This window comes from Lutra lutra, chromosome 4 (genome assembly GCF_902655055.1).
Source record: "Lutra lutra chromosome 4, mLutLut1.2, whole genome shotgun sequence".
In the NCBI taxonomy this organism is placed as follows: Eukaryota; Metazoa; Chordata; class Mammalia; order Carnivora; family Mustelidae; genus Lutra; species Lutra lutra.
The window spans coordinates 96,210,641-96,235,733 of NC_062281.1; the positions used below are offsets into that span (position 1 = coordinate 96,210,641).

Below are 25,093 nucleotides of genomic sequence, written 5' to 3' on the forward strand. Positions count from 1 at the left end.
GGGAGCTGAAGGCAGTACCAAAAAGGCTGAAGTCAAGGGGCATTTCAGAAGGAACACACGGTACCGAGGAGGGAAAGGACCCCACAGTGGGCTGGGAGGCAAACCTAAGATGGAAGAGTTTCCATCCCAATTCTTGTGATGGCAGAGGGAGAAGAGGAAAAGTCCCTCCAACCTTCCTGAGCAGTTTTAGATCCAGAATCACTTCCATACTTCTAAAACATGAAGAAGCCAGGGTAGCGGTTGGATATAGGAAGACTGAATTATTGTGGTTCTCTTATTGAAAATGGGTTTGGGGCCAAGATCAAGGTCAAGAGAACCTAGTCTTTAATGCCAAATCAAACAAGATGCCAGCGAAGGTGGATTCCAGGACTATACCCCTCATGTAGGCATTAGCCAAGAGACTGGGGTCAATAAATGCAACTCAGTTTAAATCAGTCGGGCACCTTGGAGAAGAGCCCAGATGTGAAGGGAATTACGGTCCTTAAGGTGAGCACACACCTCTTCCCTCAGAGAAAGCACCATCTCTCAGAGAAATATCTAAGGCTGAGAATGTTATTAACTGACCCCTCCCCCACCCCACCATGACACGTTTCCTGAAACCTAAAACAAGTTCACTGTTGAGGAGACATGGAGAAATGACCATAACAGGTGAGGTTTTGGGTTTGTTTTTTTTTTAAATATATCTTTATTTCTCAAACTCAAAGCTTTATTTCATCAACTTCTAATACAGTTTGCATTGACAAGTGATTTCACCTTCATCACATAAGAAGGTCAGTGACATCACACCAAAGAGGAAGCCTCACATATTGTAGGCATCACTAAGAACTTTGTATTTCAAAGGCAAATCGAGAATAACAAAATGTTTCCAATTCAGTCTAATGAGTATCTTACTTTTCATCTTTATTAATTTGGAAATGACTGGATAAATACTCTTAATTTTCCTAAAGCAGCTATTTTTTGTAATCCTTTGAGGGGGTAGAGACCAGATGACTTGAGATTTAAAACGCCCACATATCCATATTATTTAACGACTTCCTCTTTAGTGGACCATCTTCTCACCTTCCTATACAAACACACATGACAATTTTTACCAACTCTCACCAGCCTAGGCAAACCTCCAAGCATTTTCTTTAGCTTACACTTAAACTATTTTTGAAAAAGTGATAGGTAAACAAGATTGAAAACTCACCAAAACAAAACAAAAACAAAAACACATTTTCTTTCCTGATCCTCACCTTTAGGAGTCTCCACAAGTAATCCTGAAAAGTTGCCAGGTCTTTTAAAACCCATCCTCCCTTGGTCCTCTGAAAGTAATTGGCTAAACTTCAGTAGGTTCCAGAATGAGCTGCGACATCCTGGTCTCTGCCAGATTAAGGATCGGACTCCAACCCTGGCAAACAGGAGTCCTTCACCTTACAGAATCCAACCAAAGGGTTCTCCTTCAGAGAGAGCCCCAGAGTGATACCCAGGAAATCATGGCCCTGGGGAGCTACAGGGTCTCTTCCCACAGGTGGATAACTAGCAATATATCTGAGCCCAGAATCTAGGAGCATCCCGAAACCAGGCAGCAGTACTTGCAAGTTCACTAGAAAGAAGGTATTCCTAAACTAAGGAAGTCACTCTTGAGTGGCACCATTTCCCAAAGTTAACAAAGCAGTGCTAGTTAAAATCCCAACCTACCATGAAGGGAAGGAGCTAGTGCTCGAAGGGAGGCAGAAGGATAAGCAGATTTGGGGCACTGTGATTATTAATGCGATATGATTATTAATATGTCACCACAAAACATGGGTTTATACACAGCTTGCAGTGACTCAAATCCCTGGGGAAAAAAATCAGGTGGGGTGCGGAGAGGGGAGAACTCGAACACCAAGCCACATCTGTCAGCACACAGCAGGGCCCCAGCATCTTTCCTCCCTGATTCTCCCCAGCTGCCAGGTGCTCCCAGGTGTGGGCAGCACCCCAGCCCACGTGGACTTAGCAGGAACCCGCTTTGGAAGGTGTCCGTGATAGAGTTTAGTTTCAGAGCTGAAGTTGAGTGAGGAATCGTGTCTTACTGCCAAAGTAAAATGTAAGGGTGAGACTGAAGCCTAAGGCCAGGAATTCAGGCTGTGCCTTTCTGCCAACACGAGGGGAAACGGTACTGTTTTAATCTCACTGCCGCTCAAATGGATTCCAAGAAGCAGGCCAGGAAAACAAGCTGCATACTTGCAGAAAGCATTAGAGAACTTCAGAGTCCTGAAGCAAATGAGACTGCTTAGATTTATATTAGAATTTGTACTTGAACTTTAGTGCCCTTGACCACTGCCAAGTTTCATGTTACTCAACACACACAAAAAGAGGAACCACAGGTCTCAGTACCAGTTCAGGGGACCTGGTGCTTGTGTGAGCAGCATGAAAGGCAGGTTTCAGCTGGAATTTCCAAACACCTGAAATTCAAGGTTATCCAATCTATTCTGAGGCCGGCAAAGGCCTTGCAGAACAGGTAGAGACACCACTGGACCAGGGTGATGTTTTAAAAGCTCAGCTTTGGTCAGTGCAGCTTTTTACCCTGATGTAGTAGAACATTCTAGAACACGTGTCTACTTTCAAACTCCCAAATGGCAGGGCTAAGAACTTCAGGTGAACAGATTGCACTAAGATGGTCATGGTGCAATGGTGGTAAAGAACTGGTGCGGGGGGTAGGGGGTTGACTGGGAATTTCTAACCATTTCTGGGCTTCCCTTCATCCTCAGAGGACGACTAGTAACAGCAAAAGAAAAACAAAAAACAAAAAACAAACAAACAAAATATATATATATATATATGCAGAAAAAACTCCAAGGGCAAAGTGGAAATTTAATTACTTGATGTGGTTCTGATTCTATTTTCATCTGGAGCCTCATCCCCCTGATCCTCAAGCCTTCTAGTAGGAGCAACACTGACTTCTGTTAGCAAGTGCTTATGTTGGTGGCTTCATCACATCTCAAAGTTTTGGTTAATCAGATCTGTCAGTTCTGCACAAAGATGTTGCCTTTAGACCACAATGGCAGCCTTTTAATGTTATGGATGAGTACATAGTTTTTAAAGTTAGGGTTCATTCTTCATTCCCCCCTTTTAACCCTGAAGCATGCTGGGCACCCCCTCAGTATGGAACTAGCCTAGACTCAAAGCCAGAGCATTCAAATGTAACTACGGTTCACAGGCAAACCGGAGCCGGTCACTTACACACAGAAGTGGTTTCTATTCACCTAATGTAACACAACACGGATACCAGCTGGACCCTGAGGCTCAGTCATGCCCTATCTGCTTTTAAGAGGACCAAGACCTCACATTCCCAAAAAAACCCTGAAAATACCATCTTCAGAAAAAGGGAAACCACTTGTTTTCTGCTAAGCCTTTCTTTTTTAAAGTATCTTCATTGTGTAAGGCAAGGAAAAAGGAAAGCAATCACTCAGGGCTTGGGGTTTTTCTGGCCACGGAAGAAAAAAAATCAGGAGCATGGATTTGATGAAATCACTTTATAGACCAAGCTGGTTGGCCATACTGAGTTCCTGTGCCCTCAATACCCTAGAGCGATGCTTCCTAAGAGATCCCAGAAAAGTTTCAAAACACAAAAAATTCCTTATCTGAATGACTGGGAAAGCAGTAGCCTAGAACTCTCCCATTTACCAAGCTTGCTTTGGACTGGAGATTAACACTGTTTTCCTTCTAAAGTGCACAACAGACACAAGTACGGTCAAGTCTATCAGAATAAGGAAGACCATTCTCCATTTACTTCATTCTTTCCCAAATCCCCCAGAATTAATCATTCAAGGAGCCCTGGCAGCTCCAGTGCACACCAAGCCCAAATGAGCCCTAAACCTCCACCTCGCACACAGCACAGGGACAGCGGGTTCAATTCTAAAGCAATCGTGAGCCAGAGAACTCTGCCCACAACAGCAGGTCATTCCACAGGTCATTCCTTTCTACTGAAAATCCTGAATTCATCTGCAGCCCAAAAACAGCCTGGAGAAGAAATCACTATTTTTTGAAGAAAGAATAAAAACAAACAAAAAACAATCAGCCCCGCTACTCCAGAAAAACAGCTTGTCATACTGGGAATGTGACCAAAACAGGTTTCCAATTAAAACATGGGAAGACCCTCTCACTACTAGGACTCTAGACTCAGCACAATCCTTAGTCTTAGGAAGAGCAAAACTAAAGTGATGAGCTGCTAAGGCAAGGGGGGGAAAGTGTCATTCAATAAGAATTCCTTAAAGAAAAAAAAAAAAAAACTGAACATTCACGTTTCCTATTTACAATCACCCCCTCCCCCACCCCACCGCCACCACCACAATTCTGCTTTAACATTATGTTCCACATTTTATTTTGTTTTCAAGTTACATTTCAAGCAAAGGTCATTTTTTTTTTCCTCAGCAATATCTCACAATTCCTCGTGAGAGCACAGCATCTAAACCATAAACCACTGTCAACCAGATCTTAATTCTCCAGCTACCAGCTTTGGTTTGTTCAGGAAAGAAACCCTCAGCTCTAACAGGGAATAAACATAAGCAATATTCAGTCCCTTGAACAAAAATGAAGTCACGAGACCACTCTCATGTCCACCATTTGCTGCCTGGCTAAAATCGGTACAAGAAAATAGACTGCAACCACAACTCTCATAGAACAGCTGAGAATCCTGTGAGGGCCAACAGAGCCTACTCTAGGCTTGAATGAGAAGAGACACTGCCCAAGCTTTCTCCCAGATTCCATTAGTGCACGGAGCTCCAATCTCCCCGTGCGTGTGTTGGGGACATGGCATGTTAGTGTCTATCCTGGAAAGATGTGGAGAGGTGGTCCTTCCTATAGCATTTTCCAAAGTGGCACTGGAATATCGGGTCCCTTCAGGGTTGGCTCATGATAGACTGTAGACCCATTCCAATGGGTGCACAAAGAAAAAAAAGAGCAGAATCAGAGCTGAGTTCCCCTTTAAAAGCCAAACACCTACACCTAGAAGGAGGCTCCCTTCCCTGAGAGCCTTTGCCCTATTGGGGTTCCCACTGTGGAAGCCCTCAGGTCTCAAGCTTAGCTACAGGGCAGCCAGGTAGGGTACGGCTGACTGTAGGTGACTGGAGGGTGGGCCACATAGTAGTTGTTGAAGTTGCCATCACTGACGTAGGGAGCTGGCTGGTAGTAACAGGTGACATTGGTGGCGTTGGGGATGATGTTTTGCTCCGCCAGCACGCGCAAGGCCAGGAGGGAGATGAGGTTCAGGGTCTGCCTCCGCTCGTGCCCCATGAGGCACACGGTGCTCTCGTTCACAACCCTGCGAAGGATCATGAGGTAGTCATACTTGCTCCTCTCTTCTTCGGCAAAGTGGTTTTGAAGGTAGGTCTCCAGCTTCCTTTGCTGTTCGAGGATGTCCGGGAAGTCAATGAAGAACCTGGAGCACATGTAACGCTCAAGAGTTTTGATCTCCTCCTGGTCTGTGGGCCGGAAGTCCCGCACGAGGAGGTTGCTGTACTTGAGCAGTCCCCCGCCCCTGATCTCTTCGGGGTTCTTGGTGGCAATCAGTCTGTTCTGCAGGTGGTCGAAAGCTTCCTCGAAGTCCCCGTACATGCTCTCCCCGATCACCGTGGGGTAGACGTGCTCAGAGATGGGGCTGCTGGAGCAGTCGTAGAAGAAGAGCAGGGAGTCCAGAATGATCTGAAAAGAGTCCACGCTGAACTCAAACTGGCGCCGGATGGAGTCGACGAACTTGAGCTCCACATTCCTGCCGTTCTTGTTGGAGAGGGAGATCAGGCTCCAGCGGTCCGTGTCTGTGCACACCTTCACCAGCTTCTGCACGTACGCCTCCTTCAGAGTGACCGGGCTGATTTTGAGCTTGTTCACGCCCTCCGGCAGGAAGTTCAGAAGGGAGCACAGCACCACGTCCCTGACCAGCTGAAATTCGGCCTCCGTGGGAAGAGCCACGTGAAAGATCAGGTCCAGGTCTTTGCAGCCCAGGCCGTTGTCTTTGACCAGGACGTGGCCTGCTGCAGAGCCGTTCAGCCGGACGTCCTGCACTCTGATGCCCGCCTCCTCCAACCGGCTGCGCACGGTCTGGACGATGTCCTTCAGTGTTATCTCCAAGGTTGGAAAGTTGCCTCGTCCGTGGATGGGGACGACCTCGGTCAGGACCTCATGCAGCCGGCTCACCTGATCCCAGTTGAGCACGCTGAAGGACATGCAGTCCCTGGTATTGCTGCTCTCCTCTGACATCTTGGGGGGCGAGCTGGCAGGGAAACTGAAAGTGAGGGGGCGAGAAACAGAGTTAGGACTCACTCGTACAAGGCCAAGCAGCCCAAGGGACTCAGGGCAGATGCTCCAGGCTCTCTGACCATTTTCCCACCCTAAGTGACAACAGGCACCCATGGTTGGGTGCTGCTGTGAGGGGTACAGCTCACAGACGGGAGAGGCTTTGTGAATGGAGGGAGGACGACATACACAGAAACCCACCCTCTGCTTCAAAATTTTGTTTTATGTGGGGCTGGCTTCTTTGTTTTGATTGTTTTGTCTGCAAGAGGGTGGTTCATGTGAAAGGAAGTAGACAGATTTCTAAAACAAAGTAACCTACACACATTCCTCAGTAGAAGACCTAGCAGTCTGGCTAATTCTTGTTCTTTACAGAATTACCTCTCCCGCCTTTGCATGCCTACCTACATCTTGAACTGGCTGATACCTAAGCTACCACCCCTTGACAGCCTGAACACAAGACACACACCCCGTGCCCGTACCAGGAAAAGACTTCCTTCACCCCGTGAAGACAGGAAGATTCAGCTCTGGGCCACAACCATACTGAGGACAGGAAGTCAGATCAGTCCTGCTAGACCAGGTGCACGGATTATCTTGTTAGCAAGAACCCCACGTCCTTTTCCCTCATGGGAGCAGTCGGTGCTGTAACCAGCATCTCCAGCATCCAGAGTGGGACACCAGGGAGCTGTCTGGATGACGGGATTCCTGGCAACACAGGCATGGGTCAGCTCTGTGGTACAACAGCTCTGCCAGCAAAGAGGGCCCTCCATGGGACATGGAAAACTTCCTCAGGGCAGTGCAATCTTTTCACTGTATTTTGAAATCTAGTACACCTCAAGGCTACCTAAGGAGAATCAAGAGAGCTCTCAGTACTAGGAGAAAAACATCCTGTCTCACACTTCACTTGCTAGAACCATAGCTACCGAAGTAATTTTCAGCCAAGTGATACGTTTCAGAAAATAAAATACAACAGATCCCTGGAAATCCTAGTGTGTAAAAACAAATACTGCTGTATTAGAAAGTCAAGGTGCTTGTGGATCCACGTGGGTCAAACATGAGCTAGACAGATGTTAAGAGCCGAAATAAAATGTCAAGGTGCTATCCTCACACTTTGGTGTGAGCACAGTCTCGCCGTTAGCCTTCCTGACTGGCTAGGCACACACAAAACCCATCCCAACCACTGCTGCAGTTTCACTGCTTGGAAACCACTGCCCTTGAACACACACCCCCCATCCCTGTCCTGCGGTTCCAACTCGGGTTTTAAGCTTTGCACTGCTCCCAGAGATCCTCGCCTGACATAATCGCTCACAGTGGTGGTGACGGTTGTCAGTCAGTGTTGGACGGCACCACTGGGCATCCCCAGACAAGCTTTCCAGGAGCTGGCAGTTAAGAAAGTGGACGAGAACACAATGTAGCAATAAAAGACAGTGTGTGGTACAAAGAAAATGGAATATAAAAGGTAGAAGAAAGGAGTGTCCCTTGATTAGGGTGAAAAAGAAGGCCACAGAAGAGTTCACTTATGGAGAGGGGACCTAAGCTGACACAAAGGCAACATGAGCTCCGGGCTGGGATTGAGGGCCAGAAGGCAATGTGCAACCAAGATCTAGCAAATTGTCCAGTCTGGCCATCAGGTACCTCTCAAGCAAGAGCACAGGCTCCCTTTAGGGAGGTTGAAGGGATGAATGTGTTTGGCCAGCAACAGGAAGGGTGGTCACATGATCCCAGTAGGCCCTAGGAAGACCAATCTTGGGCTGAGCCCTCCCATGCTTGCTACAGAAGAATGCTTGCCAAGGGGCAGATAAGTTTCCTTTCAAACCTGTTTGGACAGTGTTAAAAAGCTCTAGGCTCTCTAGATCATTCTACCAAAGCATGCCTAGGGTAAGGATAACAAGCAAAATTTGTGGCAGAATACTTCATGCTCACTGTGGCTAGCATTTGGCTTCAAGTCAGACTTAGAACATCTTTTTAATGTGCTCTATGTACATTTGGTTCTTTGTAGGCCCTTTTATGATCAGCATACGGTACACTGTGCCTATTACACAGGGCACTGCACAATTAAGTCCAAATGACCGCAAAGAGGTATGGCTCTAGCTTTGTCTTGAGATATAGCTAAACTATGATTCGGTGACACAGCTTTCTATCAGGCATGTTGATCTCCCCATAAGAACACAACCTTCTCTCCCTGTGTACCACCTGACATTATGCTACCAAGTCTCATATTTACAATACAGGTGTGAGAAGTCACAGTGACAGAGCAGTAGCAATTGAAGCAATACTTGGAAGAAAAAGAACAATTAATTTTAGGAGTATCTCTCGGAAGAACCTCAGTAACATTGCAGAAGAAAATAACTATAGGAATGACTTTTGACTCATATCTTTTCTTCTTTTTTTTTTTTTTTTTTTAAAGGAGTTGTGAGAGGGGTGCCTGGGTGGCTCAGTGGGTTAAGCCTCTGCCTCTAGCTCAGGTCATGATCTCAGGGTTCTGGGATTGAGCCCCGCATTGGGCTCTCTGCTCAGTGGGGAGCCTGCTTCCCCCTCTCTCTCTGCCTGCCTCTCTGCCTACTTGTGATCTCTCTCTCTCTGTCAAATAAATAAATAAAATCTTTAAAAAAAAATAAAGGAATTGTAAGGGAAAAAAAAAAACATTTTAAAATTAAAGTCAGAACTATTCCCACCTTTAGAACAGTAGTTCTTAGAGGAGGAACATTTAATACCAGTGAGAATGTGATGGAAGCTATCATTCCTTCTCCAGGGATGGAGTGGGGCGAGAAGATGACCAGAGCACAAAACATTTCATATATTCTTGAATCTCTAAACTTGTAGTAGGTTCAAAGTTAGAATCTGTTTTAGATTGAAAATCTGTAAGGTTCATATGGGAGGAGGGGCAGGAATGGCCAGAAAAGTTAAGAGAAACAAGAATGCTGTACATTGGGACGCCTGGGTGGCTCAGTTGGTTGAGCAGCTGCCTTCGGCTCAGGTCATGATCCCGGCGTCCTGGGATCGAGTCCCACATCGGGATCCTTGCTCATCAGGGAGCCTGCTTCTCCCTCTGCCTCTGCCTGCCATTCTGTCTGCCTGTGCTTGCTCTCTCTCCCTCTCTCTCTCTGACAAATAAATAAATAAAATCTTAAAAAAAAATGCTGTACATATTAGCCCCATAAGAGATATTATGAAGCCAAAATAATTGAAACAGCATGGTATTGGTACAAAAAGACTGTTGGAATAGAATTTTTAAAATCTAGAAATAAAATGTAATACATGGGGGATTTCATATAGAATTATGGAGGCATTTCAAAATAGTAGAGACAAAAAGTTTAGACATGTAGATAGTGATCTACATTTAAAAAAAATAAACAAGGTGGCTCCTTGTCTTGTGCCAAACTAAGATCTAGATGGACAAATTAAAGACTTAAGCATAAGAGGAAAAACCCTAAGAGTCCTGGGGAAACATGGAATTTATATACACAAATGAAGAGCAGGCAGTCTTTTCTGAATCACATAAAACATAAAAGTCAAACTTTTGATACAGAAAAATAAAAATATCTACATGGTAAAAATACCATAAAGAAGGCAGAAAGGCAACACTAGGAAACTATTTGCAGCGTGAGGCAAAGTACTTATCTTAATAATGAAGAATGAGCTCCTACAAGTCAGAAAGACCAGCACCCCAACGGAAGAAGGGGAAAAATATATGAACAGTGGCTCAGATACATAACACATTCAACCTTACGTTAAGGGACGGGCATATTAAAATTTCACCGAATCATTCTTACCTATCAGAATGGCAGCGATCAAGAAGCAGACACCTGTTGGCACACTGCCCATGGGTTCTCTCTAAAGAACAGTGTGGGACTCTCAATTTTAAGTGAATGTACTCTTTATATCAATTCTACTTTGAAGAAGTCTACTTCTGATTTTATCCTCCAGGTATACTTGCAAGTATGCACAAGGCTAGTCACTAGAGAATTATTTGTAAAGCTACAGAGTCATCAGTGGAAGGTGAATGACTTAATGCATGTGTACAACAGTATACGATTGCATGGAGTTGTCCCAAAGAATGGAGGCAGCTCTCTATCTGTAAGAATGGGAAATGCTAGTCGAGATTTATTCATAGAAAACCAACACTGCTTGTGTAAAAGCACAAGCCCATGCTTGTACATTTATACAGATTTCTGGAAGGAAACACAAGTACTTCGACCTATACCAAATACCCCCTCTAGACTGGGAGATGGGACAAAGGAAACTTATATCATCCTTTTTGAATTGAGAACCTATATGCATATTAATTGAAAATAGTTAAAATCTTATGAAACATGTTTGAAAACCTCTCCCCCACAAGCCTTCTAATTCATCTGCCGCCTTATTTAGTTCTTTCAATGCCTTTCCTATCACTCCCCGCCAACTCTGTCCCCAAATCAAATAAACATAGAAGCTTCCCCTCTGAGACTTCAATGTGGATCTCTAGGGGGCAGGTGGGGAGGAGGGACTGGTCCCTGTTTTTCCCCTAGAATGGTTTTTGGTCAAGTTTCTACTTCTCTACTGTTTAATAGAATATGTCCATTGTTTGTCAAAAATCCTCCAGACTTTGAAAATAATGGATAATCCGTCTAATCTAGACCCTATGTTTGTTATCCCAAAGTGGTTCTTTGTAGGTTTATAGGAATGGCTATTTCTCAGTTCAGACATATGGTAGTGACCCTCGTGGTGCTGTTATGCTGATTACTGGCTACAGTTGCAAGAAACTTAAATGCAATAAGCACTTTACCAGGAACCTAGGATGCCTGTGTTTGGCCTCTTGGGTACCAACTCCTTCTGCCAATCATATGAACAATGGAGTTCAGAAAAAAGTAGCTCATATAAAAGCATGTTGTAGAACATGACAAATGAGAAATCTGTGGCGTAGTTCTTAATTCTTCCAGTTTACTATGCCTTAGATACAGAAGAGCTCAAGCTACTGAAGGCTCAAATTTAGGCTGGGTTCATAGTCAGCACTTAGCCCATTAGAAGGGCCCAAAATAAGTTACTGATGATGATTACAAAGGAATTCTTTGTTCTCTCTCGCCCATCCAAACAATTCCAAATATCAAAAGTACATATTTTGTGTGTGTGTGACTCCAACAAACACTGGTATTGCTAGAATAAATCCAAGTCATAGGCCCTGAGAGCTTAGATAACACACCAGAGCCTAGTGTAATAGTTGGAGTTTTAATTAACCACTTGAGTTCAACAATGTTATAATTTGCATATAAAAGAATCCTGTCGAACACATTCTTAACGCAAGAAAGGCCCATGTTAAAGACAAATTCTAGTTAGCAGAAGTAACAAAATGATGACTAGAAAACAAAATTAATGTGAAGCCTGGTAAATTCAAACTAGTGTTTGATTTTCCTTTAACTGCCTGAGAAGCAGATTCATTTTATTTTGCACAGCAGAAACTGGGCAAGGTAGGAACCAGGATTTCTCACTGATTTGGAAATTCAGGCACCATTTTACAAGTGAGGATGACCATCTGTCTACTCAGTTCAAGTACTTAATCTCCTAAAAAGTTGGATTCTTGACGACTAACCACTGCAGGTGCCCCCTGAATTCCCTTTTCTTCTATCATCTGGCCTCAGCAGAAAGCTAGAACGTGCACATTGAAAGACAGGTTTGCAGGAATGGCAGAAAAAGGGGAGAGGAAAAGACTGACCAAGCCCAAAGAAGAATAAACCATGCTACCTAAGGACAAGTTCACCTCTAACTTACCTTTGATTCCCATGGCCTGGAACCGAGGCCCTCAAAGGCAGATTGATCTGAAAACCTATGATTAAGCCCTAACAGAAAAGAAAATAGAAAAAAAAAAGAAAAAGAAAAAGAAAGAGAAAGCTATTTCTAATCCTGCTTCTTAGCTTGTCTAGAGCCCAGAAATAAGAGTGACAGAGGCTATGAAAGCATGAGGGGACTCAAGGTGGGCCAGCTGGACAGACAGGCAGACAAGCTGGAGAAAGTGTGAAGAGCCCACGTAATACTTCTGAGTCTTAAGGTCAAGGGCTTAGGTCAGATCAACACTGATTCTTATTTGTGAAAGGTATTAGACATAGACACTGTCCAAAGAGTTCTCAGTACCTATGGAAATGTCCACCTGCGAAGTTAAAGACAATGTGTATGTAAGTCTCAGTCTGCAGTATTTCACGAGAAAGCTCTAGAAGCTACTGTGCCAGAGCTTTCATGGAAATGTTGAGGTGTGAACGGAGGCCCTCAGCTATGGCAGCCCTCCATCCCCTCCAGAGACAACTGAGCACCACCCTCTTCCTCGGACCCTGCTGGGGTTTAAGAATACAAAAGAAACTTGAACACATTTCAACATTCCTTTGATGACATTTCCTTTTACGGTTACTGGATGTTACCTCAAAAGCCTGGACCTTCCTAGGAACACTTCTGAGGCTCAAGGTAAGAGACCCAGCCGTGGGCAATGGACTAAGCCTGGTGACAGACTACAGGTGGTGTGTATCCACAACAAAGACACTTGCTGTCCCTAGCTCCCGGCTGAGAGGGGACCCACGCACCTGAGGCAGGCATCTTCCACACAAACTCTTCCCCTTCCAATATACCACAGAGGGCATTTTCAGGGGGAAAAAAAAAAACTACTTATTGCATATAAAAACCTAGAGAGTTTAAGCAGAAGTGGAGGAGGGTGGCACACATACCATACTCTTCTAGCCTATCAACTCTTTCAGCAACCCAGGTGGATGAGAACTACAACTTTGGGCCTTACTATTCCTGTAAAATGAAGGCACAGATGTGTGTGCAAAAGAAAGAGTATATAGCATAAGCCCCTTCACGTCAGTTCCCGTTTCATCCTCACAAGCACTCTGATGAAGCTACAACGATTCCTTTTGCACAAATTAAGGAATAAGGATCAGAAAAGATTAAGTGAATTGACCCCCGGATCCTCAACTCTGGAGCCAGTTTCAAACACTTGGAACTGGCAACAGTTCCCACCGAACTCGCTCGGCCACTGGCAGGGTGGGAGGAGGGGAAAGGGCAGAGGCTCCTGTCACAAGCCCACAGGTGCCCTGAGATCACCAGTTCTTGCTGCGACGACAGGGATCTCCTCTAAAACAGAGACTGTATTTGTCCTACCCAGAAAAGGAGAAAGTTACCCCTGTAACAGTGACACTTTATCCCCACCACATACATGGAGAGCAGCAAAGCTTGAACCAATCACCTTTCACGGCCCATGTTAGAGAAGATTCCAGCTGAGCAAAGGACATGAGTCAGCATTCATCCTCAAGGACACCCAAGGTGTCTTTAGAGGTGCCTCTCAGAGAAGCACCAGAAAAGGCAATTCATCGCCCACGGTGTGGGAAATCCTATTTCTCAATGGGGAGGCACATCGGCTGTTTCATAACATAAACATCTTACCAACACTATCTACTCAGAAACCAATGCCTCCCTACCTCAGAAGCTCCAGCAGGTGCCAGCAGGTTCCTAGCCCTCCAGGCCCTCTTCCTGAGGGGACAGACCAAATGTGACTCAAGGTCTAGCCAGGGGCCCTAACATGAACCACCAAATTCTATCTGATCCAGCTTTACCTGGATCAACCAACGCTACTATTATCCCTGCTTGACAGGAAAGGGGACTGGGGAGCAAAGAGGTTGTTAACTGTCCAAGGATGCCCTGCTGGTAAGTGGCACAAATGGGACTGAAGGACTTTCTAGGGGGTGGATAGTTTGCGTGCAAGTGTTGGGGTGTGCATGGGGCTTAGAAGAGAAGCTAGCTGCTCTGGTAGTTGTAAAAACTAGCCAGCCATAAGTGGAGGGAAAGAGGTGAAAAGTAAGAAGGTTTTTTATAGGATGGCGGGATAGGAAGGCAGGTGGCTAGATGTGCTAAGGCCCCCAAGTGAGGTAGGCTAGATGGCAGGTGCCGGAGGCAAGGCAGAAGCAGTCCCAAGCGTGAGTACCTCACAGCTGTTAGCACAGAGACCCTCCCCCTCAGGATTATCATGGCTTCGAGGATCCATAGCTGGATCTGGCTGGAATCCAGCAGAATGGAAGGTAATTTTGTACAGAAATGCTCATCATTATGCTCGGGTTTGTTTTAAAAGAGCAAGGGCTGGAAGGTGAAGGCCCAGGCTGCTCCCTTGGATGGAGCGGCTGGATGCCAGCCAGGCTGCCAGGCAGTGGTTCTCAGAGAGTGCGGGGACAGCTGCAGGGATGCGCTCCGCTGGCTGGAAGATCGGCAGTGTTGATCTGCTGATAAAGCAACAGAACAGGACACTCTGCAGACAAGAGGGCAGCTTTCTAGATCCCAGAAACTGATAACTCAACCAGGGCTGCAGAAAGAAGGTAGGTAAGTTTGCAAGCAGGGATGGACACTCCTCAGGCAGGCTCGGGAAAGGCAGCTGGAACAGAGCCAAGCACAGGACTGCCTGGCACAGCCTGACGAACGCGCACGTGCTCAACCCGAGCCTGCACACCTGCCACCTTTCCAACAGCACAGAGTTTAGCCCTTGAGATGCCTAGGTCCTCGAGAAACAAACCGGGTACCCAGGAGGACCGGGGACTTGATAAATGCAGCAGCAGACCAGTGGGAAGCAAGGAGAAAGACCGGGCTCCAATCTAAATGTGGCTTTCTGGAGAGAAGTCCTCCCTCCATCCTCGAATGCATGGGGAAGGCCAGGAGTTACAGAGGACCAGGGGGCAGCCTGAGGAAGGCTCTGTCTGCAAGCGGCCAGCCCCTCGCCAGGGCCCAGCCCCACGCCACGGAGGAGGCCACATTCTGGAGACTCCCCTGCCTCCAAATGCATGAAAATGGTACGGATAACCAAGACACACATCTAAGTTTCACATGAATGTCCATGCGAGAGTTTGCATTAGCAGACAACCCAGGGCAATAGAACCAGATTAAATAATGCTTTGTTTTTAAAAGGCCAGTAGCATATATTGCATGTTGGCTTTTTCTAGAACACCCGCAAATACACTCTTCCTCCGTTCAAAGAAACAACAGCACCGTGCCACAGAGCTCTGCCCAGAGAAGACAGTCCTGAGTCAGTGACACCAGAGATCCCACAGCTGGCCTGTTCCCACTCTCTGCTTGGGAACGTCCAGCTGGAGGTCTCAAGCTATTTTCTCAGGGTTATCAGGAGTGTCCCGGCCACTGAATGCCCACGTGCGCCACAGCCCCCAAACCTGGTGTGATTCCCATGGCAGCTGGGGTGCCACCCTAGCTGAAGGAACGGGATACCCTGGACTGAAGCAGAAGCGGGCCACCAGAACCCAGGGCCGCCTGGCTTTGCAGCCAGCTTTGAGTTCGAGGGGCCCTCCCCAGTTCTCACTTCCCACAGATACCCACAGACGGTCTTAATGGTTATCAGAGATTGGGCTCTGTCCACAGACACCCGCCCTGCAAGAAATCCAAACAGAAAACACTTTCTCGTCTTTCAAAATAGGATGCTTGAGCAAGTGTGGCTGGAGAGATAACACTGGAAGAGCTCATGCTGGGGCTGCCAAACAGCATGAAACAGAATCAAAACATGGGCCCAGATGCCATAACGGGGCAGAGCTGAAGTACACAAGCTTAAAGGAATACCCTAAAATCGTCGCAAGTGTAAACATTAACCAGGTCACCACACGGGCATCTTTAGATGGAAGCTAAGCACAGAAATCCTGATTTTTCCAGAGTGTCAGCAATATTAAGTGCTACATACACCACTTGAACTGGAAAGAATCCCTGTTGCAACTTGGCGCCCCACTTCCTCCTACGAAATACCTCTTTCTAAATCAGAGATGTTACTGGTCTGACTCATGTAAAGAGATCGTCAGAGCCGGCCCCCACCATTTTTGAGACTGACTAGACTGCGAAAAATAGAACGATTCCTAGGAGGCTGTTTACTGTAAGGATGGCTAAGTTTCCATACAGTCCACAGGGTCTAAGGGCTCCCGGCCCCCAGGGTCTATCAAGGGTCACACACCACCTAACCCTCTGGCTTAGAACTTGGAGCAGGCATCAGATGTCCACAAGGCGGGCCTCAGCTTGCTGTCCCATCCCTAGCAGTATCCCTGGGCCTTATCAGGAAAGGGCCAAGCTCAAGTATAGCACTTATCACACTTGAGAGACAGAGACACACACACACACACACACACACACACCCAGTCACATATGTCTAAGTGAAGGGGCAAGACCATGAAGTACCTATTTCTGTCCCTATTTTTGTACCAGCTGCACCAGGCAGCCAAGTCCCCATGTTTGGTATTTCTACATGTGTGGAGCTGTGTAGGTCACAGATATGGTCCTCTAGGAATAATCATCACGAAATTAGCATATGCCAAGTCATGCGTTGCTGTCATTTGGCAGCTCACAGACACCTGTTACTTGAAAGTTCCTTCTTCTTGCATTTTCAAATTTCAGTTGTTGATATATTTTAATTGTTGATAATTTGCTTGAGCCCTGGTCCCCTGCCGGTGTCAGAAGATTTCATCTGCAAGTCTTTGAAATTCTATTACCTGGTGATTATGCTCTATGAAACTAGAGAAAAATGTAAGAGTGAGCACCAGACAAGGAATCAAATATCCTGTGTTTTAGTGGCAGGCCTGACTCAGAGGGTGAATGCTTAGCAGTAAGTTGGTCACAATGACAGAATTTCCTTTTGTTCTTTCTGGTATCTGAGTGCCTACTATGTTCCCGTAGCTGTTCTAGGAGCTGACAACCCGTCAGTAAGCAAGAGACAAAGACCTCTGCCCAGACTCATGCTTTCTTTTTATAACCTGCTGCCGCTAAGGCTTGCCTCCCACTCATGCAGAATCAGAAATGCAGAGTGAGCCACTGGGCGGCTGGTCTGGACCGGTGCTATTCAGTACCGTAGCCACAAGCTTCGCATGGCCCTTAAGCACTTGACATGGGCCAAGGCCACACTGAGACCATGGAGATGTGCTGTGAACACGGAATACACTCTGGATTTCAAGAACTCAGTAGGAGGGGGAGAAAAGAAAAAGGGAAGTATCTCCTTAATCTTTTTCTTATATTGACTATATAATTAGAGACTAACATTTGCTATGAGGGCTTAAATAAGATAATTAAAATGAGTTTCACCTGTTTATTTTTACTCTTCAATGGGATGACTACTAGGAACTTAACTGGGACTCTCCTATTTCTCCTGGATGGCACCAGTCCACTGGCCTTATAATAATGAGGAAACAGAAGCCTGAAGAGGTGGAGGTGTAGCCTCACAGCCCAAGACGGCCACAGAGGCAAGCAGGAGAAGTGAGAGACCAGGAGAGGCCTGGGACACTAGGTTCCAGCTGAGCAAGCCCAACCAGGGCCTGGACTTGGGGCACACGCTCACTCTATGTCCACTTCATCTCTCCTCCTGGATCTGCATTCTTCCTACCATGGCACCTGGCCACTGCCTCCATGTGAGAGCCCTGACTGGCTAAGACTACACAAGGTCCATTGGCTGCAGTGCCCACCTCCTTGGCCATAGGCACTAGTCAGGGATAAAGAAGGTGTGTTTGGGGGTAGGGTGTAGACAGCCAGGCAAGGTGGAGGATGACCCTTTCTCCCACCCTTAGGTAAGGCTAAGCCAGGGGAGAGAACCACACGGCAACATGAGGGAGCAGATGCAGTGCAAGACTTGTGGATGATTTTCTTCTCAAAATGGGCCCACGGAGAGTGAATATGGAGACAGATATGGGACTTTACTTCCACTGGAAGATTTGAAAGTAGAAACAGAAAACAAGGTACACGGCAGAACTGTGAAGAGGTGGGTAATTAGGGGCACCTGGGTGGCTCAGTGGGTTAAGCCTCTGCCTTTGGCTTGGGTCAGGATCTCAGGGTCCTGGGATTGAGCCCCTCGTTGGGCTCTCTGCTCAGCGGGGAGCCTGCTTCCCCCTTCCTTCTGTGTGCCTCTCTGGCTACTTGTGATATCTTGCTCTCTGTCAAATAAATAAATAAAAATTTTAAAACAAAAAAAAGAGATAGATAATGAGATATGCGGGACCCGCAGTTGGGGTGACCTCAGGATCTAAAGCTGGGTCAAAACCTAATCTGATAAGGAAGGAAGAGCAGTGAGTTGTGCCAACATTGAGTATGAATTTTGTGAGGCAAAGGAAGGTAGTCAGGAAGACTCGTCCAGGGTAGATGGAGAATGAAGAGGAGGTCTGAAGGGGACAGGTCCTGAAAAGAGGGATGGGCAGTTTCTGGGAGTTCTTCAGGTGATGTTTAAGGGGCATGGGATGTGGAATTGGCCAGGGGCAGGAGAAGAGCCCCGTGCTACTCTCATGGAGCTGCTGTCAACAGGCCCCTGAACCAGGTCAGTGATGGCAGTGGGAAACAAAAAGCGAAAAAGATAAAAGATCAGCAGAACCAGCAGCCGAGTGAACTGGAGAGAGAAAGGCTGAGCGAGCCATGTGAGGCTGGGGTTGGGGTGGAGGGGCAGGAAGAGCAGGATCGGGAACGCTGGAAGAGAGCAGGGCTGGAGCTGGGCTTAAGGAGCTTCAGCTGCTGGCCAATTTGCAGGCTCGGCCCCTCGGCTCCAGACCTACCAAACGGAGGCCACCATTTAGAAAAAGGCCCAGAAACCAGCCGGCATCTTAGGCTGGGAGCTTCCCAGCCAAAAAGCTCCCAGGCTTTTAGCCCACCAGAATGAATCTACCTAAAGGAGACTTCCCTTGCTCAGAGGACGGCAGCTGAAGCCAGCAGAGAACTGTATCCAATTCACAAGAGCACCTTCTGTGCCCCAGGCCCCGCTCCGGGCACCAGGGATTCAGCAGGGAGCACGGAGCCCTGCCTTCCTGGGGCTCACAGGAAGACTAAGACAAACAAGCAAAACCCGAGTGCCCACACGTTAGGAAGCTGTCCCGGCTCCAGAGTGCTTCTGCGGACCTTTTTACATACCACTCACTGCCTTGGCCTCCTCGGCACCTGGCACCAACCGCTGGCTGGGAAGCACTTAACTACCGACTCAATCACAGTCATCCAAGAAGTCAATACTTGATGCAGCTTAGTGACCAAGCCTCCAAAAGGCTCCGGCAAAACTAAAAAATCTCCAACATGGAGTGACTTAACATCAGCAATTACTTCTTCATATTCCTTTTTCCCTGTTGTTCCAAGAAGTTCTGCAAACAGTTCTAGGGCAGCCTAGAGGGGCCCAGCTGTACAAAATTTATTGATTCTAAACAGTTCATAAGGCTCTTTCCTACATAGCTGGGTTATGCAAAGAGCTTCATCTAAACCACTTAAATTCCAAATATGAGCTTCTTTCTAATGCATGCAGTGAAAGGATCAAAAGGATTGCGACCAGAAGTCTGGGAAGCATCACAAGAGATCAGCTCTACTGCCCGACCCAACTGGCTTATTTAAACACATAAGCTGCCTCATCATAATATAGTTTATGCCAGCTTGCCTGGCCACGGCCAAAACACCAGGATGGCACAACACATTTTTCTGTATTGCCCTGTGTACATCAGAGACATCACAAAAAAAGCAACGGACCTTATCTAACCAGAGTAATGTTTCATCCCAAGTAACCCCTCAGATTCTGTCTTTCTTCCCTTTAACCCCTAAACACACACACACAGTAACGCACACAGCCCAGAGATCTGGCATGAAACCAAGAAACTCAAACAGCCACCCAAGTTTAGCTTAAATTCATAAAACTAGGCTTGGGCTTCCACAACTTCTCTTGGGAACACAAAAAAGGTTTACCACTCAGAGCTCTTGGCTTGTCATTCTCTGGTGACCTGCCCCAGGCACACAATAGATCAGAGATGAAAGATGAAGACTAGGTACTACTTACTTGAGCAGTTTAAAAAATCATGTCATTTTCTAACTTTGTAGCAAATGCGTCCGATTACCAGCACTGGGAGAACAAGGGCACCACAGTCCACTCTGCATTATCTTTATGGCTAGGCAGTTCCTTGGATTTTCAGAAGTACGAAGACTTCTCTGTTCTTTGATGGGTAGTGCAAGATGTGTGCAATTTGCCCTGGCCTTGAACGCTGGGGGCTGTAGGCTAAGTGGGGCATACTGGGAAATGCAGGGGTGAGGGGTTCTATAACCCAGGATGGGATCTCCGTGGGTTGCTGTACTCATAGCACAGGCAAGCAAACCAAGGAGGGAGATCCGCTGGTGGTCGGCTAAGTCACACTCCATCTGACAAACAGGCAAGATTCACGCCCTTACCTTTAGAGATACCCCAACTTAATCTCTGGATGCAAGGGAGGTATTGTGGAAGAAACCCCACATAGAGAATACAGCAGTAAGCTCTAGGTAAGACAGTCATGAAAGGAGGGACCTTTGTTTTGGGTAACAATTTAGAGGCCTCCTGGTTAAGAGGAGGAAAAAAAAAAAAGTGGGGCTTTTTTTTTTTTAAACTTCACTTTCACATTATGTTACTGAGACTCGCCCTACAGCTGCCTGAACAATTATATATAATATACCAAACCTTCTCTCTAAAAAAGTCCTTATTGAGTATAAATGTAGTCTAAAGACATGGATATACCTTAAGACACAAGGTTTCAGTTATCTCAAGTAAAAGCTTGACTCCAGAGATATTAAGTTTTCCATCTTCACAAACAAGAATGTCAAAGGACAGAACCCCTGCTGGTACAGCCAGACTGCCTCCCTGAAAGCGAAGAGAAAAGTCAGCATTCTCTAGTCCCCACCCACCCCCTTCCATGGCAGGGTCTCATGTGTGGGTCTCACTCCCTCAATAATACCTTTGGGGATTTAAGACACAGCACAGTTCTTGGTAAGCGCTCCTACCCTCTTCCCCCCCACCCCACACACCCAAGCAGCCCCAGGCTGCCTGGCTTGCTTCCTTGTGGGCTTCCTTGCCAAGTTACTCCCGTGGAAATGTTAGTGTAGCCAACAATGGCCACTCTCATCCTCCACCCCTCCCCACCCCCTTGAAGGGCAGCTGAGCCAAGCCAGGAGTCTACTTTAAAAGAATTTAATAATCTTTACTTTATTTCTTGGGGAGGTTTAGGTTCCTGACCCATCTACCAAATATCCTGAATACCAACTGTCACAATACCGATGATTACAACAGTCTTGATAAACGCTGACTGTAATAAGAGAACTGTAAAGCACTCCATGGCTTGCATGTTACAACTCCATTAAAAAAAAAAAAAAAAAAAAGTTTAAAAGGTAGCAGGTTGCTACCTTAGGCAGGGACTTAGCCCTGCAGAAGCCTTTTTTTCCAGGAAAAAACAGGGGAAGAGGACTGATCTGATCCCTCCCGCGAGGTCCAGCCTTATCTGTCAGTTGGTTCTAGCCGGGATGGGTGAGCTCTCCTTCTCCAGAGAAACTCCGGAAGTCCTCCCTTACTTGAGGTAGCACAGTTTTGTTTTCTCTCCTATCTGCGTCCTGTGTTTAGGGGTACAGGCTACCAACCTGTACGGTCAGGTTCGTCACCCTCCTCCGCCTCCCCTCCCACCTCTGAGATGTAGGGCAGCCACCCGCGGCACCGTTAGCCCAGCCAACTCCCTGTCAAGGCTTTTAGTCTACACAGTAAGCCAGTTTCATTCCTAAAGGGGGAGGGAGGAACCGGGCACTGTATTCCCAAGAAGTTTCCAAGAGCAGTGCAGAGCGCGGAAGTCACTCGCCTGGACCACTTTGCTGCTTACGGTGTCCACAGTCTAGTGTGAGTCCACAGAAAGTTGGTGATCCCCGCCCTGACCTCGAAACCCGGGGCTTGGCGCCAAGCCGAGGAAGCGCCCCTCCCCTCCCCGGCCTTATAGGAGCCCCTGACCGCTGCGTCTCCAACTGCGCCTCCCGAAACCGCCGCATTCGAATTCGGGCTCGGCTGGCCTGCAGAGGTGTGCGTGCCCGCGGGAGCGCAAGCAAGGAAGAGGCGGCGGGGACGCCGTCAGACCGGGAAGGGGCCGAAGGCCCCCATCACTCGCTCTTCGGCCGCCCCGCCCGCGCCGGCCAGCGCGCAGCCCCGCGGGACGCGCGGAGCAGGAACTCGCCCAAGTTTGCCAAGCCCCAGCCGAAGTCTCTGGAAAGTTGTAGCTCCCTCTCGGGGCGTCTCGCCTGGCCCTCGGGGGCGGGGGATGCGTGTGGGGGTGTCGCCGCGGGAAGGGAAAGGAGCACCGCGGCCCGGCACCTGTCGGTACCTCCCCTCTGGCTCCCCACCCGGCTCTGAGAGGACGTGAGCTCCGCTCGACGGGGCAGACCCCCGAAGGCAGAGCGCGCGGTTCTCTGGGGCCGCCGCATCCTAGCACCTTCAGGGGAGGGGGCCGAGGACTCACCTGGGAGGCGGAAGAGGAGACGACAGAGGCCGGTCCTTGGCGTGGGCAGCCCCCAGCAGGAGCGGCGCGGTCACTACAGCCCCCAGGCAGCGGCACCGAGTGAACGGTCCCGCCGCCGCCCCCCTCCGTTCTTATACGGCTATGACCACGCCCCCACCCCCCCACCCCCGCCCCAAGCCTTCCCTCCCAGGGGAGCGAGGGGCGGGGTGGGGCGGAGCCAGCGCCCACGGGATCCTTCCGCCTGGGCGCTGACGGCGAGGGCAGGGCAAAAGGTGCTCTCTGATTGGTTCCTCGTGTGAATGGTTGCCAAGAGACGAGTAAACCTTCCGCGGCGGGAAGGGGCGGGGGTGCTCAAGGCGGTAGCACTGCGCAGGCGCAACAGAGAGGGGCTGGGTTGACACCCCCTCACCCCCCTGCGCCAACTTCGGAGTTACTGGGACTCTACTTTCCGCTAGGCTCTTCTGCCATTGCAATCATATAACTCTTCTTCCCAAGCTCTTCCCATCTCCGTCCAGCTCCCTCGCAGGCCTGCTTTTTTTCTTTTGCTTCTCTGGGGATTTTCGCGTTGGTTCTCTCCGGGACTGGGGAATGAAACCCCGACACCTACCTCCGGCGTGTGTTTCGAAGTCTGAAAAAAACTTATGGTTTCTGAGCCAAGGGAGCCTTCCTCTTTCCCCCAGCAAATTGCTTGGAGGCCATCAGGGAGAGGGCCGGCGCAGTTGGTTCTCTGCCTGCAATTACCACCTGTGTGCGGTTAGTGGGACTGCGGGCCTCAAGGAGTCGGTCGCCAAGGCGGGCACCCGCGATAGCTTCAGCCCGGCTTGAAATGGAAATGTCGCGTGTTCTATAACATGCAAGCGGGGCTTGGACACCACCCACTCGTCCCATAGCAAGAGGCCTAGAGTCCAGGTTCTAAACGCAGATCAGTCTGGGTTGGGATCTCAACTCGCCACCTGTCTGTAAGGCCTTGGGCAATGAACTTAACCAGTCCTCCATAAATCTCTTTCCTCACCTGTATGACAAGAGTAAAGATAGAGCAGCTTTCTAGGCTTGTATAAGTACTAAATAGGAACATGGAAGCTAATAGTGCAGTGTCTGATGCAAAGTGTGTGTTAAGTGTTGTTTATACCAAATAGTAGTTGTTATTTATCAAAAACATTTATGGGAGCGCCTGGGTGGCTCAGTGGGTTAAAGCCTCTGCCTTCGGCTCAGGTCATGATTCCGGGGTCCTGGGATCGAGCCCTCCCTCTGCTCAGCAGGGGGCCTGCTTCCTCCTCTCTCTCTCTGCCTGCCTCTCTGCCTACTTTTGATCTCTGTCAAATAAATAAATCTAAAAAAAGAATTTATGGAGCTTGTACTGATCCTCTTCTGGATGGTGGAGAAAAAGGTTACCTCCCAGATGCAGTATTTCCCTATTCCTCTCCTTGCATCCCAGGCTGAAATAATAGATTCTGCCAAGATCTCAAGAGCTCTCTTGGGGAGGGGGAGGTCTCCTGGAACGTTGATGAGATAGAATTTCAGTATGCCTGCTTGTAGGGCTAGTCACAGTGATTCTATTGTTGGACATGAAATCAGGATAGATGGACTGATTTTTTTCTCACTTTTTGAGGTATAAATTCAGTAGCATGCACAAAGCTGGTGTGTACACAATGATGACTTTCTACATATGTGTACACCCATGTGCCTGCCAACCAGCTGAAGATGTAGAACATCTCCAGCTTCCTCATGCCCCTTCACGCTCAGTGTCACTCAAGGGTAAACACTATTCCAACCTCGGTTGCCATATATTAATTTTCCAGGGTTTGTACTTGATGTAGATGAATTACATGCCTGTGCATTTTTGCATCTGGCTTCTTTCACTTAAGAGTGTATAATATTCATCCATTCTGTTGCATGTAACAATGCCTCATTCTTTTCCATTGTATATTACTTAATTATGTAAGTATTCAACAATTTATATACTCATTCTACTAGTGGATGTTTGAGTTACATTAAGTTTTTGTCTATCCTCAAATGGATAAAGAAGATGTGGTCCATATATACAATGGAATATTACTCAGCCATCAGAAAGGATGATTACTCAACTTTTGCATCAACATGGATGGAACTGGAGATTATGCTGCGTGAAATAAGTCAAGCAGAAAAAGTCAATTATCATACGATTTCACTTATTTGTGGAACATAAGGAACAGCATGGAGGACATTAGGAGAAGGAAGGGAAAAATGAAGGAGGTTAGAAATCAGAGGGGAAGATGAACCATGAGAGACTATGGACTCTGGGAAACAAACTGAGGGTTTTAGAGGGCAGGAGTGTGGGTGGATGGGTTAGCCTGGTGATAGGTATTGTATCCATGTATTGCATGGAGCACTGGGTGTTATACGCAAACAATGAATCATGGAACAATACATCAAAAACTAATGATGCACTGTATGGTGACTAACATAACATAATTTTTTAAAAAATGTGTTTGTCTATCCTGAATGAAGCTGTTACAAACTAGCTCCTTTTTCTAACTTCATAGGGATGTAGCTGAAAAACAAAAACTGTGTATATTTAAGGTGTAATACATGATGTTTTGATACACATTGTAAAATGATTGCCACAACCA

General features: G+C 47.4%; 1 protein-coding gene across 2 annotated transcripts; it reads right to left on the reverse strand.

Moving 5' to 3' along the window:
- Nucleotides 1-676: 676 nt before the first annotated feature.
- TENT5C (terminal nucleotidyltransferase 5C) lies at nucleotides 677-22,769 on the reverse strand. Of its 2 annotated transcripts, XM_047726783.1 has the most exons (3): nucleotides 22,485-22,769; nucleotides 20,732-20,854; nucleotides 677-6,244 (listed from the first exon to the last, which is right to left on the reverse strand). In XM_047726783.1, the coding sequence occupies exon 3, from the start codon at nucleotides 6,217-6,219 to the stop codon at nucleotides 5,044-5,046; it is 1,176 nt and encodes a 391-aa protein (XP_047582739.1). In that variant the 5' UTR covers nucleotides 6,220-6,244; nucleotides 20,732-20,854; nucleotides 22,485-22,769; the 3' UTR covers nucleotides 677-5,043. The 2 variants fall into 2 exon arrangements, with proteins under 2 accessions (XP_047582739.1, XP_047582740.1); XM_047726784.1 differs by lacking the exon at nucleotides 20,732-20,854.
- Between the last annotated feature and the right edge of the window lie 2,324 nt (nucleotides 22,770-25,093).

Excerpts from the sequence above, each read along its gene's own strand:
- TENT5C (XM_047726784.1), bottom strand. The coding sequence starts at position 6,219 with ATGTCAGAGGAGAGCAGCAATACCAGGGACTGCATGTCCTTCAGCGTG.